Source organism: Odontesthes bonariensis, chromosome 8 (assembly GCF_027942865.1).
Source record: "Odontesthes bonariensis isolate fOdoBon6 chromosome 8, fOdoBon6.hap1, whole genome shotgun sequence".
Classification (NCBI taxonomy): domain Eukaryota; kingdom Metazoa; phylum Chordata; class Actinopteri; order Atheriniformes; family Atherinopsidae; genus Odontesthes; species Odontesthes bonariensis.
In genome coordinates this window covers 27,740,536-27,759,543 of record NC_134513.1, presented here as the reverse complement: position 1 = coordinate 27,759,543, position 19,008 = coordinate 27,740,536, and the positions used below count along the sequence as shown (strand labels likewise).

Genomic DNA, 19,008 nt, shown 5'->3' with positions numbered 1-19,008 from the left:
GATGAACGTATTTTATGCTAGAAATAAAGTTCAGGTTTAAAAAAACGAACTTCCCCTTTAAGGCCCTTGGCCTCTGGAGAAGTCACTCAACCTCCCTCCTTCATGCAAAGTCGAGTGTGTCATCATCACCCAGCAAGGATTGGCTCTTTTGGCCCTTCTGCCCTAAATTCCTCAGGTTTATCTTGTCTTTTTGATCCCCTTGGTCCCTCAATAAGCCTTTAAACTCCAATTTAGCATGTGGAAATATTTCATGTTCCTCTCCTCTAACCCTAGCCGAGCGGGGCTCTGTAGCTGCAGCCTTTGTGTGTCACTCTGCAGACCGCCATGCTTTATGTAGGACTGACTGACCTTTCTTCCAAGAAATGAATACATAAAGGACAACTTGTTTTTCTCTTATATTGACTCACTTTAAAAAGTTTCCAAAGAGAAGTACATTCCACGCATCAATGATGTCATCCCACTGTATTGTCTATGCCCGGTTCACTCCCGTTAGTTTAAAAAGCTTAAACTGCACTTTGGTTATTTATTTATTTATTTTTAAAGTTTCATGTTCATGTTCAAAACGGACAGCAAAACTAAATCTACACTTCAGGACGTACTGTGATAGAAAAAATCTGATCCTTTATGCTCACATTATGAGCATAAAGGATCTCATGCATGTTGACGCATGCATGAGATTAATAGCTGCACTCGGGAGATCACCACTGTCCGCTCTAAGAACTGAGTGTCCCACAGCCTGGGCGGTATCAACACCACTATCTGCTCCCAGCAGGACAGAAGGAAATGTCTCATGCATAGACCCAAGCATCCATCTTCTCTGCCCTATAAAAGCTTCCTGAGAATTCCGCATCTCTGAACATTTGCATCACAGCTTGTGTATGTAAACGTTCCCTTACTGCAGGATAATTAAATGTCCTCTGCTTTTGAATTTCAGACAGTATTCCTGAGTATTCTTATTCATTTTCCTGACATACTGAAAACATGCAGTCATCATGACTCTGAGGAGTCTGGGGAGGAAATATCTTATAAAAACAGCAACATTTCTGTGGACTGTGTGGAGCTGTTTTTGGACAGCTTCTAGATTTAGTCTGATAAAAAGCTGTAAAATATCCTTTTTTGTTCCATTTTAATATTAGGAGTCAGACTTGGTGAGCAGTACGACTTGCAGATCCTGATTTTAGTCATCTACAGACATCTGTTAATAAAAGTCACTTGGACATGATGTTTTCCCCAGTGTGTTCAAACAAGTCTTATTCACTTCCAGTAACACTTAGAAGGATTCTGCGTGTTTGGGAAATACATTCAGCTTCTGATTCACTAAAGGATTATGTGGCTTTGTTGCCCGTTAAATGGCAGCAAACCAGAGGCTGCACATCTGTCTAATTCACAGTCGCCTTCACAAAGGGTCAGGTTCACCTCAAACCCAATAACCATACAGATATCATCACTGTGTTCCAGTGCAGTGTGTCCACATTTAAAGGAGGTTTGATGCTCACATTTAGAGGAAAAAACAGCTCATATTTCTGTAAAGTAGTTTACTTTGGGTATGTGATGGATCTGTGTTTTAGGACAAATCTACAGGAATGGAAAGGAGTAAAAGAGCACTTTGGTATTTCTTTAAACTGTGTGCGTTATATTTCATTATCAGAGTTATTTAAGCCAGATAATCAAAAGGCAGAACAGATCAACCCGTTTCATTGATCAAGGTACCTGGAAGCTGTTTTTAATCCATGTCCAGGTAACCAGGTGCCGCATAATTTTGTTACCCAGGTGAGTTCGTCAATGACATCACCAACTCCACCCATGAGCTTTCACAGAACAAATCATCTGTTTCCACAATAGTAGTTCACACAGGCATAAACGATCTCAAGCTGCAGCAATCAGAGACCCTTGAGCAAGACTTTATCACCCTCATCCACAGCATTAAACAGTTAAAGAAACAATGCATCATCTCCGGCCCACTTCCCTCACCTCGGTTTGGGGACATCAAATTCAGCCGCCTGCAACAACTTCACATCTGGCTCAAAGGACACTGCAACTCCAACAATATTCCATATGTGGACAATTTTACAACCTTTTACAATAGACCATACCTTTTCAAACACGACGGCTTACATCCAAATCATACAGGATCTCATCTTTTATCCATGAACATTAAACTGACTCTTCAATCAAATAAACCATTTTCAGATTGACGGTACAACAGCTACAAATCAGTCAAACTCCAATCCCCTCCAGCCAAACCCTCATCTACAGTACACCTTATACCAGTTCACATCACCAGCAGATGTTACAAACACCTCCAGTCACATCCATACACTAGTTCCAGATGTCTCCGCCCCATACACCAAGTATCTCTGAGAAAAACAACCCCACAACAGAAGTTTTCCTCAACTCTTAACATGGCTATTTTAAATGTTCGATCTCTTTTAAATAAATCTTTTATCATAAATGATCTGATTTTAGACAATAATATCGACTGTCTCTTTTTAACTGAAACCTGGCTTGGCGCTGACGCACCAGTTACTCTCACCGAGGCTGTTCGAAGCTCAGTTTTAACAAAGAAAGTTCTTTTAAATAATTATTCTTCTTTTGAGCATCATTCCTTTGTTTTTAGAAACCCACCTGTCTTATGTGTCACAGTCTACAGACCACCCAAGCCTCCTTCTTGTTTTATTCAAGAGTTTTCTGACTTTTTAACATTTATACACTCAAAATACAGCAAAATTTTAATAACTGGTAATTTTAACTTGCATATTGACAACAGCTGTGATTTTTATGCAAATTAGTTTTTAAACCTATTGAACAGCATGGATTTTAAAAAACACGTCACACAGCCTACTCACAACAGAGGACACACCCTAGATTTGGTCATAACCTATGGCCTATCCACTGGTGCTGTGTCAGACCACTACTGTGTGTTTTTTAATGTCACCAGTTTTATCCAACAGGAGGCCCCGGTGAGAACTGTGAGGAAGCGGTATATTATTTATTTATTGACATTTTACATCATACCCCTGCACAGTTTTTACCTGCATCGTGTGATTTTATGGTTGATTATTTTAACAGCAAACTGAAGTCAGCCATTGGTGCTGCAGCTCCACTTAAAACAAAATCAGTAAAAGTTAAAACCACACCACCATGGAGAAATGAGAGAATCAAATCAAATGAAAAGGAACTGCAGGACAGTGGAAAGAAAATGGAGGAAAACAAAATTAACTATTCACTTACAGATTTTTCAGGAACAACAAAAAAATTACAACAGTGCAGTAAAACAGGCAAGAACCCTCCATTTTTCAAATCTTATTACATAGAACAAAAATAATCCTAAGTTCCTTTTCAAAACATTCGATCTTTTAATAAACACAGATTTTAACAAGTCCTCCATCCCAGCATCAGACGCTGCATGTGAGGACTTTGCAGACCACTTCAGAAGTAAGATCAGCCTTTTATCTCAACAAAATGTTGATTTTAACATTTCTGAAGCATTGTTTTTACCCGAGGAAACACTGGATAGTTTTGTCCTGGTTGATGCCAAGATGCTTGGTCGAGTTTTCTCCCAACTAAACCCAACAACCTGCCTTTTAGATCCCATTCCCACATCTCTGTTAAAGACATTTTATGGTTTCTTCGAGTGTGAGCTTTTAAATATTGCAAATTGCTCTCTTCAGAAGGGTGTTTTCCCATCTGCCTGTAAAACTGCAGTGGTGAGGCACCTTCTGAAGAAGAACAATTAGATCACAAGATCCTTGATAATTACCGACCTGTATCCAACTTACCGTTTTTAAGTAAAATTATAGAAAAAGTTGTTTTTATCCAATTAAATGAGCTTTTAAACAAACACAATATTTTTGAGAAACATCAGTCTGGTTTTAGGAAGAACCACAGTACAGAGACAGCCCTTTTAAAGATTGTAAATGATCTCAGGTGTAACATGGACTCACAGAAGCTTTCAGTCCTGGTGTTGCTGGATCTTAGTGCAGCTTTTGATACAGTAGATCACCAGATTTTATTAAACAGACGTAGAAGTCTGGTGGGTGTCTCTGGCACTGTTCTTAAATGGTTTTACTCCTATCTCACGGATCGACAGTTTTTTATAAGTATGGATACATGCTCCTCAAGTATTCATAAAATCCAGTGTGGGGTTCCCCAAGGATAAATTTTAGGCCCATTGCTTTTTAATCTGTACATGTTGCCACTTGGGGATGTCATCAGGAGACATGGCATTAGTTTTCACAGCTATGCTGATGATACACACATTTACATTGCCATGTCTCCTGATGACCTAGAACCAGTTAACGTTCTTTTAAACTGTATTTTAGATATAAAGTCATGGATGGCAGAGAATTTCTTACAGCTCAACCAGGGCAAGACTGAAGTTTTAATTATTGGTCCTGAAGACAAGAGAGAGATAATTTTACCCAAACTACAAAATTTTAAATCGTCTCAACATGTAAAAAATCTGGGTGTTCTTTTTGACTCTGAGCTGGATTTTATCCAACATATTAGAAATGTAACAAAGACAGGATTTTATGATCTTAAAAATATTGCCAGAGTCCGCCCATTTCTCTCTCTTGCCAGCACGGAGGTGCTGATGCATGCTTTTATTTCTAGTAGAATAGATTATTGTAATGCCCTGCTTTCTGGTCTTCCCAAAAAAGTATTCATTACCTACAATTAATACGATTTTAAGGTTCTTTTAGTTGTTTATAAATGTCTTAATGGTCTTGGGCCTTCTTATCTATCTGATCTGCTTTTAAATTATGAGCCCTCGCGGACCCTGAGGTCCTCTGGTACCGGCCTTTTAGTTGTTCCTAAAGTTCGAACAAAAACTTATGGTGAGACGTCGTTCCACTATTATGGACCTCATTTGTGGAACAGCCTGCCAGAGAACCTCAGGGCTGCAGAGAATGTTGATGTTTTTAAAAAGAGGCTCAAGACCTACCTTTTTAGTTTAGCTTACAGCTGAATTTTATTTCATTTATTTATTTATTTATTTATTTATTTATTTATTTATTTATTTATTTATTTATTATTTTATATATATCTTATTTTATTTGTTTATTTAATTAATTAATTTATTTATTTTTGGTTTGTTTTGTTTTAGTTTACTTTTATCTATTAATCCATTATTTAAAATATCTATTTATTATTATTATTATTATTAACAATAATAATAATAATTATTATTATTTTATTATATACTTATTATACACTTATTTATCCAGTGTTTTTCCTCATGGGGATCTTCCACACCGGGGACTATGCCCACTCGGTCTGTGGGGTCATTACTGTGGGGATGGCCCTGGTTTGGGGGGGCTGGGGGATCCTGCACTGCAGCCCTGGCTGTGGTGTGGATGCCGGCCTGCCCTGATCTGGGCGGTTCCCCGTGGTGGCGGCCTCTGTGGTCATTGGTGGGCTGGCTCCCGGTGTGGACAGATCCCCAAGATACCGTTTCCTCACTTCAGCGTCAAGCCAGATTTTAATGTTGATTTTAATGATTATTTTAATGTTGATTGTTGTTGATATTGATGTTGCTCATGTTGGGGGTGGTGGGGGGTGGTATGTGTGCAGTGTGGTTGTCGGTGTGATGTCGTGTGTGAGTTTATGCATGAATTGATTTGATTATTGATTTTATTATGTAAAGCACTTTGTGCTGCTTTTTTAGTATGAAAGGTGCTATATAAATAAAGTTTGATTTGATTTGATTTGATTTAAGCCAGAATTATATCAGCTCTCAGCTGAAAAGGTCATGAATCCTTACCTGAGTTTTTTCAGTCTGCAGTTTGGACTCTTCAGTCCAGCAGAAAGCTGCTTCACTCCTGAATCCTGCAGGTTGTTGTTACTCAGGTCCAGTTCTGCCAGGCTGGAGGACTGGGAGCTGAGAGCTGAGGACAGAGCTGCACATCCTTCATCTGAGAGGTTACAGCCATCCAGTCTGAGGAGGAAATGAGATGGAAGGAAATAACTTGATCAATTAATCAATCAAACTACATTTGAATTGTGGAAGAATTCTGTTTCCCTGTTTGTTTCTGTTTATACGTCGATGGAAATAAAGTAAAAACATAAAATAAAAGAAGCTAAATAGAGTTTTTTTCTCTGTTAATAAGTAAAGAATGTATTTAAAAAGAAATATATCTGTGTTTGTACGTACAGAGCTTTGTTGGAGGCTTTGACCACTGGCAGCAGCCTCAGAAGAGCCTCCTCTGAAGCAGAGTATTTCTTCAGGTCAAACTCATCCAGATCTTTTCCTGATGACAGTAAGATGAAGACCAGAGCCGACCACTGAGCAGGAGACAGATTATCTGTGGAGAGACTTCCTGAACTCAGGGCCTGTTGGATCTCCTCCACCAGAGAACGATCATTCAGTTCATTCAGACAGTGGAACAGATTGATGCTTCTCTCTGCAGACAGATTCTCACTGATCTTCTGCTTGATGTAATCGACTGTTTCCTGATGGGTCTCTGAGCTACTTCCTGTCTGTGTCAGCAGGCCTCGTAGGAGCCTCTGATTGGTCTGCAGGGAAAGACCCAGGAGGAAGCGGAGGAACAGGTCCAGGTGTCCATTTGGAATCTCTAAGGCCTTGTCCACAGCACTTTGGGAGAAGAGTCGAAGAAAATGTGCAGATTCATCTTCTCTTGTTTCAAATTTCTGGGAGGTTGTTTGTTGTTCTTTCTGCTGATTGACACCAGAGCGAAAACCGAACATTTTTTTCAAAAAACATTGTTTTAAAGAAAAAGATCTTTGTGCCCTTGCAATAGGAGCTGATGATGATGGCTGTTCTCCTTGTATCGTTGGCCTCTTGGATCGTTCATCTTCTCCCATCAGGTTGAGTCCAGAGTTGATGAAGGTCAGATGGACATGAAGAGCAGCCAGAAACTCCTGAACACTCAGATGGATGAAGCAGAACACCGTCTCCTGGTACAGCCCTCTCTCCTCTCTAAAGATCTGTGTGAACACTCCTGAGTACACTGAGGCTGCTGAGATATCGATGCCACACTCTGTCAGGTCTGATTCATAGAAGATCAGGTTTCCTTTCTGCAGCTGCTCAAAAGCCAGTTTTCCCAGAGACTCAATCATCTCCCTGCTCTCTGGACTCCAGTGTGCATCTGTCGCAGCTCCTCCTTCATACTTGAGCTTCTTCACTTTGGCCTGAACCACCAGGAAGTGGATGTACATCTCAGTCAGGGTGCTGGGCAGCTGTCCTCCCTCTCTGGTTTCCAACACATCCTCCAGAACTGTAGCAGTGATCCAGCAGAAGACTGGGATGTGGCACATGATGTGGAGGCTTCGGGATGTCTGGATGTGGGAGATTATTTTGGTTGCTAGCTTCTCATCTGTGAATCTCTTCCTGAAGTACTCCTCCTTCTGTGGGTCAGTGAACCCTCTGACGTCTGTCACCATGCCAACACAGTCAGGAGGGATCTGATTGGCTGCTGCAGGTCGTGTGGTTATCCAGAGGCGAGCAGAGGGAAGCAGGTCCCCCCTGATGAGGTTTGTCAGCAGCACATCCACTGAGGTGGGCTCTGTAGCATCAGTCAGGGGCTCCTCGCTGTGGAAGTCCAGAGGAAGTCAACACTCATCCAGACCGTCAAAGATGAACACAACCTGGAACTCTTCAAAGCTGCATATTCCTGCTTTTTTAACTTCATTAAAGAAGTGATGAACAAGTTCCACCAAGCTGAACTTTCTCTCTTTCAGCACATTCAGCTGTCTGAAAGTGAATGGAAACATGAATTGGATGTCCTGGTTGGCTTTGCCTTCAGCCCAGTCCAGAGTGAACTTCTGTGTTAAGACTGTTTTCCCAATGCCAGCCACTCCCTTTGTCATCACTGTTCTGATTGGTTCATCTCTTCCAGGTGGGCCTTTAAAGATGTCTTCATGTCTGATGGGTGTTTCTGCTCTGCCTGCTTTCCTGGATGCTGCTTCAATCTGTCTGACCTCATGTTCATCATTGACCTCTCCGGTCCCTCCCTCTGTGATGTAGAGCTCTGTGTAGATCTGATTCAGAAGGGTTGGCTTTCCTGCTTCAGGAATCCCCTCAAACACACACTGGAACTTCTTCTTCAGAGCAGACTTGAGTTTGGGTTGACACATGTGAAGAAGCTCTGAATGACAAAACAAAAGATTTCCTGTTACTGGGCAGCGTAGAGCGTAAATATAAAGAAAATAAAGTCTGAAATGACGTGCCTTTAAAGCTAAATTTCCCTCAATCTCTGATGAGACACTTATCTTAGTTACAGTCATGAATATTAGCTATTATTGCAAATGAAAGACACAAATAATTTTGATGTTTTTGTCCCTATCAATTCATTCTAACACTCAGTGTAGATGGGGAGGATCACATGTCTGCAAAACCTATAACAAAACAACTTGTAACAGTTTGGTGTAAAACATTTGGAGTTGTGAATCACACACCCAACTCAAAGCTCTCAGTAAGGGAAGCAACTCAAGGCCTTCCCTCAGAAAAACTATTCCACAAACTACCAACCATAACAACCATAAGAACAACACAAACCAAGAAAAACAAGAAGATAATCCCACTAAAAACACTCCAAGTGAAAAAAATAAATACATCAAACAATTTCGAGCAACTGCAGAAAATCCTCAACACCAAACTTTACTGCAAACCCTACATTCACCTGCTGCTGCACAGGTGGAGCTTCCTTCTGAAACACACATCCAAACGCATCTTGAAATCACAGATTCTTTGCTACAAACACATTAGCAACCATAACCCTGTTCAAAGCCCTCAGAAAACAGGCTACTCCAGACATTTCCCAACATAAACCAAGAGGTACACCCTCAGAAAATGCCACTGAAGAGCGTCTCCCAAACACATCTTTCTCCCACTTCTGCCGAGGTTAAAGATGGACTCCACTGTATCTATCATGCCACACCGATGCAGCTACTACACAAACTAATGTGGAACTGAACTGGTGTTGGTTCAAGTCTGTAAAAATGACACTGCTCCCCTACTAATGGCCCTCTCTGACCTCATGAGACAATCCCACCGCTTCACTCTGTAACCCATTCATTTCAACAGCTTGCGTTGTGTAATGATGGTTTGTCGCTGTGCAGGAAAAGTCCACGTCAAAGCAAAAATGGAGGACAAGCTGGTTGTGTGGGTGAATTATTCGCGATGATCCCTCCTGCACCCACAGAATCACTGTCAGTGCAGCGGTGCATTGCAACATAGATGGGAACAGGACAGATTAACCCTCCTTATTGAGTACAAATAGCCTACAATACATAACACCCAATAGCTTCCTGCCTGCCTGCCAACAACAAAATAATGTGTCTATTTTGCTCTGTAATTTGCAACCAGTGTGCTGATCTAAGGCTAAGCACATGTCACACTTGGTCTTAAAGGGCCATAAGGGATGTCAGCTCTTTAAGAGATGTTTAAATTATTAGTCCAAAAGACTAATTTGGTCAATATAACTGAATATAAAAATATAAGCCCTTATAACAGAAATATGTGGCCTTACCTTTTTGTGCTGATGGGCCAGACAACAAACGCAGCTGAGAGGAAAGTGTAGGGTCTAATTTTTGAAGATGTTCCATCATCTTCCTGCTGGCTTCCTCTCCTTTTTTTCCTACATCATCGATGAGTCTTCGTGCCCTATCTGCTTTATGGTTTATCTCGATTATTGCTTCTTTCTCCAAACGATTGAAGACACCATCTACAAAGAGGGCATCAAGCAGCTGCTTGAGGATTTCTTCTGGCACCCTCTCCACAAACTCCATTCGTATTCTGTTGAGTTCGCTCTCTGCAAGGTGTCATAGACATGAACACGAATCTCACTTTTCAGTAAATGTTGTTGAAATGTTAAACTAATCTGAATCATGACTACTTCAGGGGTCCATGTACATTTTGAAAGCTGACAGTCAGTGATGAATGATGTCATGAACATAGCTTTCATTGTGCTTTTGTTGATCATATGGCTGTGAGGCTCAGGGAAGAGGAGCTCGCTTTGTGTGGAAGATTTCCCAAAAAGTGTTTCTTCCTAATATCACACACCCAAACCAAATGAGAAAATGGGACCAGGGTGTTAAACAATATTTTAATGACATAAAAGGTTGAAATTCAAGGTATTCCAAAAATTGGGGTAAATCACAAGAAGAGTGCTTGTGATTTTATGAACCTTCCAGGCTGTCAGAGTCATTGCTGTTGTCCCTGTTTGAAGATAAATTAAAGCCAATGCTATAAAGTAGTGATGGAAATCTGAAGCATTTTCAAAATAAACACAATTAGAACTAAAAAATTTTAGACTTTTGTGTCCAAAACCAAAATGAAAACTTGTATAATTTGTGCAAAGTTAATATCTATCTGCCATTAATATCCTGACAGCTGCACATAAAGCTCTGAACTTAATAAGCAGCGGAGTTCGCTCTGACAGTGACCAAAAATAATGTAGAGATTCAATGACCAAATCAAAGTTCATTTTAATCTGACGTATACTGTCTGATATGAAGGCTGATGTGTTCGATCAGATATCAGCGGGATAGAACAGGCTTCTATACTTGTTTCTGGTTATTCTGGAGAAGACATCACCTAAAAACTCATTCTACATTCTGTTCAATGATGGCATCAAACCGATGGCAGGCTGCAGAGATCTTTAGATTAAAGGAATTTAAATCACATATGACTGTTGTGAGGCGCTTATCACCATGGTAACTGGTGTTTTCCCTTACATATCAGAGTTGTGACTGACAGGTGAATGTGGGGTGTTTTACCCTGCCTCCTGCCCACTGCTGCAGTTGTATTAAAGGGACAGTTCGCCTCTTTTGACATGAAGCTGTATGACATCCCATATAGCAATATCATTTATGAACATTGACTTACCCCCTGCTGCGTCCTGTGAGCCGAATTCCAGCTGAGTTCCAGCCGAGTTTTGGCATTGATGAAGGTAGTCCGGCTAGATGGCTGGGGTTGCGAAAATAAAGCGTCTTGCTTCTCAAAACAATATGCGTTCAAAAGAGTAATACATTTGCATCACAAAATCGTTAGCCAGAAAAAGTCAGACCTCACAATCGCTTGGCGCTATTTCTCTCTACCTTCGTATCACTACGGGCTGTGTAAACTGTGCAGACCGAAGTGCAGACCGAGCAGTTCCCTGCTTCCGAGCAGTAAACACTGTAACAGGTGCGGCTATCGCTAGGTAGCTGTACACATTGATATGAAGGGAGGCAAAAATAGCGCCAAGCGATTGTGAGGTCTGACTTTTTCTGGAAGGACGATTTTGTGATGCAAATGCATTACTCTTTTGAACGCATATTGTTTGTAGAAGCAAAACGCTTTATTTTTGTGCCCCCAGCCAACTAGCCAGACTACCTTTGTCAACACCAAAACGAGGCTGGAACTCGGCTCACAAGATGCAGCAGGGGGTAAGAAAATGTTCATAAATGATATTGCTAATATGGGATGTCATACAGCTTCATGTCAAAAGAGTCGAACTGTCCCTTTAAGGGTTTATAACGTAGTTAAAGAGTCTAACAGTCACTGCTAACTGAAGGCTGAAGGAACCACACAGAAACAACCGGAGCTGTGATTGGTCAGTTTGAGCATCATGTGTCTTACTGGTGTCTACATGCAGAAACTGTTGGACTCCTACCTGCTGAAGGGGGTGGAGCTGCCAGGGTTGGAGGGTCCTCCAGGTGCTCCACAGGTGTCTCCACCTTTGCTCTAAAAGAGAAAAAGAAGCCGGAAAGTTCTCTATAGTGCAACAAAAACTAATAAAACTGATGCGAAAGTAAATTACTAAGTACATAACAAGAGTGTGTGTGAAGAAGGTTTAAAATATTTCACCATGAAGCTAATCTGAGTAACTTTCAGCTTCAGTTTACTTCAGAGGCTGTCTTTCAAGAGCTGAATGCAGTCCAGACTCTAGTCTTGGCTCAACTGGTGGTTCATATTCAGGTTGAAGTCTGGATGTGACTGCTGGTGCTGGTTCACATACTTTGGGCTCATATTTAGCACAAGCTTCAGGATGTGAGGCAGGTTTAGTTTCAGAGGATGCTTCAGAAGGTGTTGTGTATCGTCCACCTGGCCCTTATTCTGAGTTTCTGTCTAAATTCTCAGAGTTTTTATCCCAGTTAGTGCTGAGTACAGATAAAGTCATTGTAGTGGGTGACTTTAATATTCATGTAGATGTTGAAAATGACAGCCTGAATATGAACTTTAATTCTATATTAGACTCTATTGGATTTTCTCAGAGTGTTCACAGACCGACTCACTGCCTTAATCACACCCTTGATCTTGTGCTGACTTATGGCATTGAGAGTGAACAGTTAACAGTGTTCCCTCATGACCCTGTCTTATCTGACCATTTTTTGATAACCTTTGAGTTTACATTACCTGACTATACAGTTTCTGAGAAGAAATTTACATATAGAAGGTGTCTATCAGAGGATGCTGTAACTTTGCGTCTTGCGTTACCGACTATAAACCAGGCTTTATGTTCCCACGCAGGTACACCATTTATTATTATTTTCTTTATTGTACATTGGGAATATTGTTACTGTAATTTGGGCCAGTCTGTGAAAGCTGCGTCAGAGTGTGCTGTGTGAAGCTAAACCAACTGCACTGATGCAAACTTATGTTCCCACGCAGGAAATAAAGTGTCCACTGTCCAGAAACTCCTTGTCTTCATTAAAAATACACAACGCAGAGTCAAGGGGTTATTTGGTCTGTCCTAACACCGTGGAGTGACGCAAGAATCGGTTACATGTGTGTGGGAGGGAGGGAGAATGAGATTGAATATGTTGTTGTATATACAGTTAAAAGCTGTTATGTTTTATGTTTTGTGTGTTTTATGTGCCCTTAATGCACACTGAATTAAAAAAAAGAATTATTACAAACGTTACTGATTCATGATTTTTTTTTTTTCAGTTTCAAAAGGGATACTGAATTATTCCTTTTTGTTTTTGGATAGTAGACTAGAAGTAGATGTTCTTTACTGTCAGTATACTGTAGAAGAGTAAGTTAAAAAAAATGTAGGTATGTAGGTATGATGTATTACAGTATGCAATACACTAAACCAGTGGTTGCGCTAGACTTTTTCACTGTCCGTCATTTTGACGGACAGGGTCGTAAAAATTCCGTCATTGTCCATTATTATCCGTCATTTTATTTTAAATGGTAATATACAGGCTTTTAAATGGTAGGCTAATATACAGGCTATATCCTAATGCTTATAATAACTTGTGTTTTATTGACTTATTTTCATTTAAAAAATAATTCACAGAACAAGTGTGTATTAGCTAATATTTTTTTTATTTATGCATTTCTTCAGAGATTGACGTTCGGTCACTTGTGAACTCGTTTTTTTCGCTGCTAAAAACATTGCGGCTGTTGGGCATATGAACATGTTATTTTATAACGTAGTCGAACGAAGAAAATTGTAGTGAAAATACGAACAGTCCACTTAGAACAATTGAAGTGAAATATGAACAGTCCACTTAGAATGGTTGCAGTGGTAATCTGCAATTGACCTGTTGTAGCTCAAACCTTCCTTCTGGCCCGCATTGCTTTGAATAGGGAGCTCGCTTGTGTGTAATCGAACGCTTCAATTGAGACTGCTGCCGAGGCGATTGTCATTAAATTTTGCGTCCTTGCCTCCGACAGACGACTTCTCATTGAGGTTTTAATTTTATTCTGAAGGCTGAACCCACGCTCAGCTGCGACGCTGGAGACTGGAATGACCAGCGCCACTTCAGCTAAAGCTCTGAAGTCGGGAAACATGTCTCCCAATGAAACGATAAGAAGCCGGCAAGAGCCTCTGAACATGATGACAGCTAATCAATCGCTAATAAATTGCTAATTAATATGCACGAGCTCGCCACCACCAGGTCGGGTGTGAGGTTACCGGTAGGCTACTTTTATGATTCATCATCTGTCAAAGTTACAGACGGGCGGCTATCAGAACACCCTCGCGCAGCTGGCTACAATGTATCGGCCCACTGAACACCAAAGCTGCGGCTCAGATTGAAAGTTGGTGACTGCAATGAAACTTATGTAGAGTAAGAAAAATGTCATAACTTGCCTATGATTTCAATTGTGTGTTTTATTGTTATTTTTTTTATTATTGGTAATGGTAATGGTCAAATCCGTCAAAATGACGGACGGCCTTCAAATTTTTCCGTCATAGCTGAAAAAAATCCGTCAATGACGGACAATTGTCGGTTAACGCGACCTCTGCACTAAACAAAATTAGGGATGCACCGATACACATATTTTCACTTCCGATCCGATTCCGATAACTAAATTTGGATATCTGCCGATACCGATACTATTCCGATATCTCTGATAACAGCCTTGTTCTTTCAAATTATACCAGTCACTTGATGATAGACCAAAGTATACTGGCACAGGAAGCACTTAAGTAGAAGTTGTAGCCTACTAAACCTCCAAAAAATAGCCCTTACATTTATGAGGACATACATGATCATCATCTTTACTGTTAACAAACTACACGCAAGCAGGATTTCAAGTTGGCCTTCAATATTTATTCACCTCAGCAACCCATAATGGGTAATACATTGTCTTAACAAAATGAACAAATGAACAAATGAAGTGCACCAGCACTATCTGAGATAACATAACACATAACATAACAGTGAGGCCAGGATCAACCACTTTCACTTAAACATTGGCAGGTTCTTTTTTAGGAAGATTAGCATTTCTGCCCGCTCTGCTGTCAGGCGATTTCTTTTTTCATCCACGATATTGGATGCTGTGCTGAAAAGTCTTTCACTTTCCACACTGGTTGAAGGGGCACTCAGGAACTTTGTGGCAACTGCAGCAATGAGGGGAAACCGAGCATGGTGGTTTTCCCAGTATTGAAAAGGGCTGTCTCCCTCACCTATAGTTGGTTCCTTTAAGAACATCTGCATTTGTGTGACCGCAGTCTGGGTACCTCCTGCAGGCTCATCATGCTCCTCCAAAATTTTGTCATATAGACTGCTGAAGCTGCTTTTCGTTGTGCCTGGAGGAACACCAGTGCTTGGCCCAGCTTCCATGCAAGCAATCTTCTTAGCTGGCTCAGCCACCGTTGTCCCAGCTTCATCAGTGAGTGCTTGCTCCACCTTCTCCAGCTCTTGAATCAGGAGAGCCTTCCCCCTCCTGGCAGGTTCTCCACTTGTAAAGAATCTGACACACACACACACACACAGAAGAAGAAACATTGAGTACAATTTATACAGCTGGGCATGCAGGCAGGCAAACATGCACACCCCCCCCCTTATCCAATTACTTTTATTTTACATTAAGTTAATGTAATTAATAAATATTCACGTTAAAGTTAGGAATAGGTTAACACTTGATTCAGCAGCATTTTGATTAAATTGCAACAAAAAATGCCTCACCTGTCCTTGTATCGAGCGTCCACTAAAGTGGCAACAGCATAGAGTGGCTCACTTTCGATGTCGCTGAAACGCCGGTTGACAGCTTGGAGAAGCGTACTTTTCATTGTTTTGATGCCGCTGTCGGTATTGGTGTTCTCTGCGAGCAGGCGTTGTAAAACTGTGACGGCTGGAATTACTTCGGCTGCAGTGGAGGTAGCCGAGCTGATTTTCCTGGTTAACTCCTCGAAGGGCTCCAGCACAGTCGCTGTTTTTTCAAGCAAAGCCCAGTCGTTGGCTGACAGTGTTGCTGGTAAGTTGTGGTCGGCAGCATAAGCACAGAGGGGTCGTTTCTCTTTCAGGATGCTCTTGATCATGTAGAAGGAACTATTCCATCTAGTCTGCACATCTTGAACCAGGCGAGACGGGTTGGTCGCTGTTCCCACTTGCATTTCACGCTGCAGGTCTTCCAGGAGAGACTGTGCAAGCTGTGAATGCTTAAAGTGAGCTACGATCTTTCGGCTGTTAGCCAAGGCGTCGCTAACGCTGCGCTGTGATATGAGACCCTCATTCACAACGAGCTGCAGTGAGTGAGCGAAACAGCCGAGGTTAGAAACGGACATGTCTTGCATTGCTGCCTTCATGTTGCTCGCATTGTCTCGCAAAATAGCATGTACCTTTTCCAGTGGGATCCCCCAGTTGTTTAGCATTTCTGTTATGGATGCTGCGATTGTTGCACGGTTGTGGGAGCCTCTGCATTTCTTTACTTGGAGCACGGCAGAAGAAAGCCTGTATGTTTCGCGGTCAATCCAGTGCACTGTAAGACTTATCAGTGACATTGGGCAGACATCTGACGTCCAAATGTCTGTCGTAAAGCTCAGATTTGGGACTCCCTTTAACTTGTCCGCTAACTTGGTTGACACTCGGTTATAAAGTTCAGGTAGCGCAGTCTCTGACAAATATCTCCTCGATGGTAAACTATATCTTGGCTGCAAGTGTTCCATCAGACCGCGAAAGCCTTCATTTTCGACCACTGATAATGGTTGGTCATCGAGTACGATGAAGTTCAGTACCTTCTCAGTGATCTCTTTAGCTTTCACGTTGTCTGGTGAGAGTTTACCTTGTCTTTCGAATGACTGCAAAAGTGACTCCTGACGGCTAGTCTGTGCTTTCCGCCCCCTCACGGCTAAGAACTCACCGTGCTCTTTAGGGTGGTGCTTCTGCAGGTGTTTTATTAGGTTCGTAGTATTGTATGCCGCAACGGAGCGTCCACCTCTGGGTACAACGGCTTTGCAAACATTACATGTTGCTGTTGCGCTTTGCGGTGAATCGAGCAAAAAGTATTGCCACACAGCAGACATATTGAGATAAAATAACTGTTAGCAATAACTACCAGACCAGACCGCATGCTCAACGTTAAGGCTGATTCTTACTCGGCGCGACCTCGCTCATACTAGCTGGTCGCAAATGGCGCAAACGGTCACGTGTCCCAAAATTCCGCCACGCCCCCCGTCGCAAGCTTGAAAATCCTTGCGCGGCGCAAGGGCGCGCACACAACTTTTTTTCTGACTCCGCGCGCGCTCCAAAGGAAACAGCTGACCAAGAAAAAGAAAAAATGAACACTGCAGAGACCGCGGTGACCGAGAGGATGCGCCTCTACAAACATCTGTACGACACGTCTATGAAGTTACACTGGGACAACGTTTGACAAAGTTCGTCTTGTTGCAAAGGACGAACATTCCACCTTCTCTTCTGTTTTTGCCGCAGCCGCTTAGCTCTGAGATACATATACAGTTCTACACCCAGAGTAAATTCATTCCGCATCAGATGTGCCAGCCTCTGCTGGCGTGACACCACAGGTGGCATTGTGTATGCTTTCTTTGTATGCTTTTCAGCTTGTTTCCTCAACAGTGACGCTCGCTGGTCTGGAGAGAACTGCAAATGTGACGCATTCTCGGCGCAAACTGCGCTTATGAGCTGAAGGAACTGTGAAGGGGCTGGCGCTTTCGATGACGTCATTAATGGTTCTCGAGCCAGAACAGTTGCGCGTTTGCGCCGAGTATGAATCAGCCTTTAGCCTGCTGGCTTGTTGCAAACTATGGCATGGAATTCTTGAACAGAGGCGTGCTTGTGATCACTGAGATGGCCCCGTTTAGGAAATCCATTCCACATCTTGCAGTAGCAAAGCAGCATACCAGAACCGTGCACGGAGAATTTTTTCAGCATAATGTGTGGATCGGAAATCTAGGGGTGTGGATCGGAAATTTCCGATAGGTGAATTACGTTGATATCGGAACCCGATACCGATACTGGATCGGATCGGCCCCATCCCTAAACAAAATATCCAAATCAGGTTGGTAGCCTATTTACCATGAGGCTATGATTGGTAAATTAATTGAGTAAGACGATGATGTTTTCTCACCGCCTGCTGGATAATGTGTGTATTGCCTTGTCGCCAATTGATGTTTATTTAAGCAGCGTCATCACTGGATATCAGATGGTGGTGACACTGTTGGCCCCTGAAGGTTACATTTGGCCCCATTCTGGCCCCTGTTTCAGAAAAATCCTAGAACCGCCACTGGCAAAATGTAAATGTTCGTTTTTCTTTTTTTCTTTTTTTTTTAATTAATTCATGGAATTACTCTGTGTCAATTTGAATTGATTATTTTGTTATTTAATACATATAGATGAACTACAAATGAAATTCTGAAAAACACAATCAATTGATCCAAGTATCATCTTCCCTTTTGAAATGTGGTATCTCCCAGCCCCCCCTCCCTCCCTCCCACGCAGTGGCGGATCTAGGATATTTAGTAAGGGGCCATTAAGGGGCCACAGTGTTCATAGAGGGGCCAAGTATTTGTCCAACACCCTTGCACACAATTCCCTGTTTTGGTAAGGTACTGTATGTACATTTCACCAGTCACACCATGTTCAAACACTTAATTAAAAACACAATTTAAAAAAAAACTCCTAACCAATTTTACATGCATTTTTACTGTACATAGACAAAATGCTCTCAAACACACACAGCATGTGAGAAAATCTAACATTTTATTTAATTTTTTAAAACCTTTTTACTTTTTCACAAATACTGTCAGTTCAAAACATCTCTCTCACAAACATACACAAAGTTGCATGTGGGTGACTACTGTACATTTGTGACCCGCTCTGGCGAAATGAGTCGGAAGTCGCAACATTCTATTTTGAGTTACGGGCAGATAACGTGAAAAACCATGGATTAAAAAAAAATATTTTTTTTGCTAATTTCAAAGAATAGACATTAAAAAACAATCTCCCAAAGTTGTATAGTCCATATAATTGAGGAAAGGCACGTAAATGACAATTCAAGTTGACTTGCAAGTTGTATTAAATGCGTTAAAATTTAACAGGTTGAACAAATTCATCGACTCCTCTACCGTTCCTAATACCTCTGAGGATTTCCCTTTACCTCTGAAATGTCTCTATCTCTGCTGGCTTCATAAAACCAATCAAAATGCTTAAAAATGTACACAAACAGTGACACAAAGGCTCACAATAGGCGGGAAGTCACGTTTCGAGTGACTGGTGCACGCGATTGGTCCAGCCATCATTCTGTCAAACTAGCTATCTGTGTTGGTGTAGCCTAAACTAATTGTAGAAAGTCTCTCAATATTCGTCATT

The 19,008-nt window shown here is 41.5% G+C and overlaps 1 protein-coding gene across 1 annotated transcript; it reads right to left on the bottom strand.

Moving 5' to 3' along the window:
* Positions 1 to 1,564: 1,564 nt before the first annotated feature.
* LOC142385708 (protein NLRC3-like) lies at positions 1,565 to 8,089 on the bottom strand. The gene is made up of 3 exons (XM_075472425.1): positions 6,155 to 8,089; positions 5,847 to 5,938; positions 1,565 to 1,575 (listed from the first exon to the last, which is right to left on the bottom strand). Exons 1-3 carry the CDS (start codon positions 7,402 to 7,404, stop codon positions 1,565 to 1,567), a joined length of 1,353 nt encoding a protein of 450 aa, XP_075328540.1. The 5' UTR covers positions 7,405 to 8,089.
* Positions 8,090 to 19,008: the final 10,919 nt, after the last annotated feature.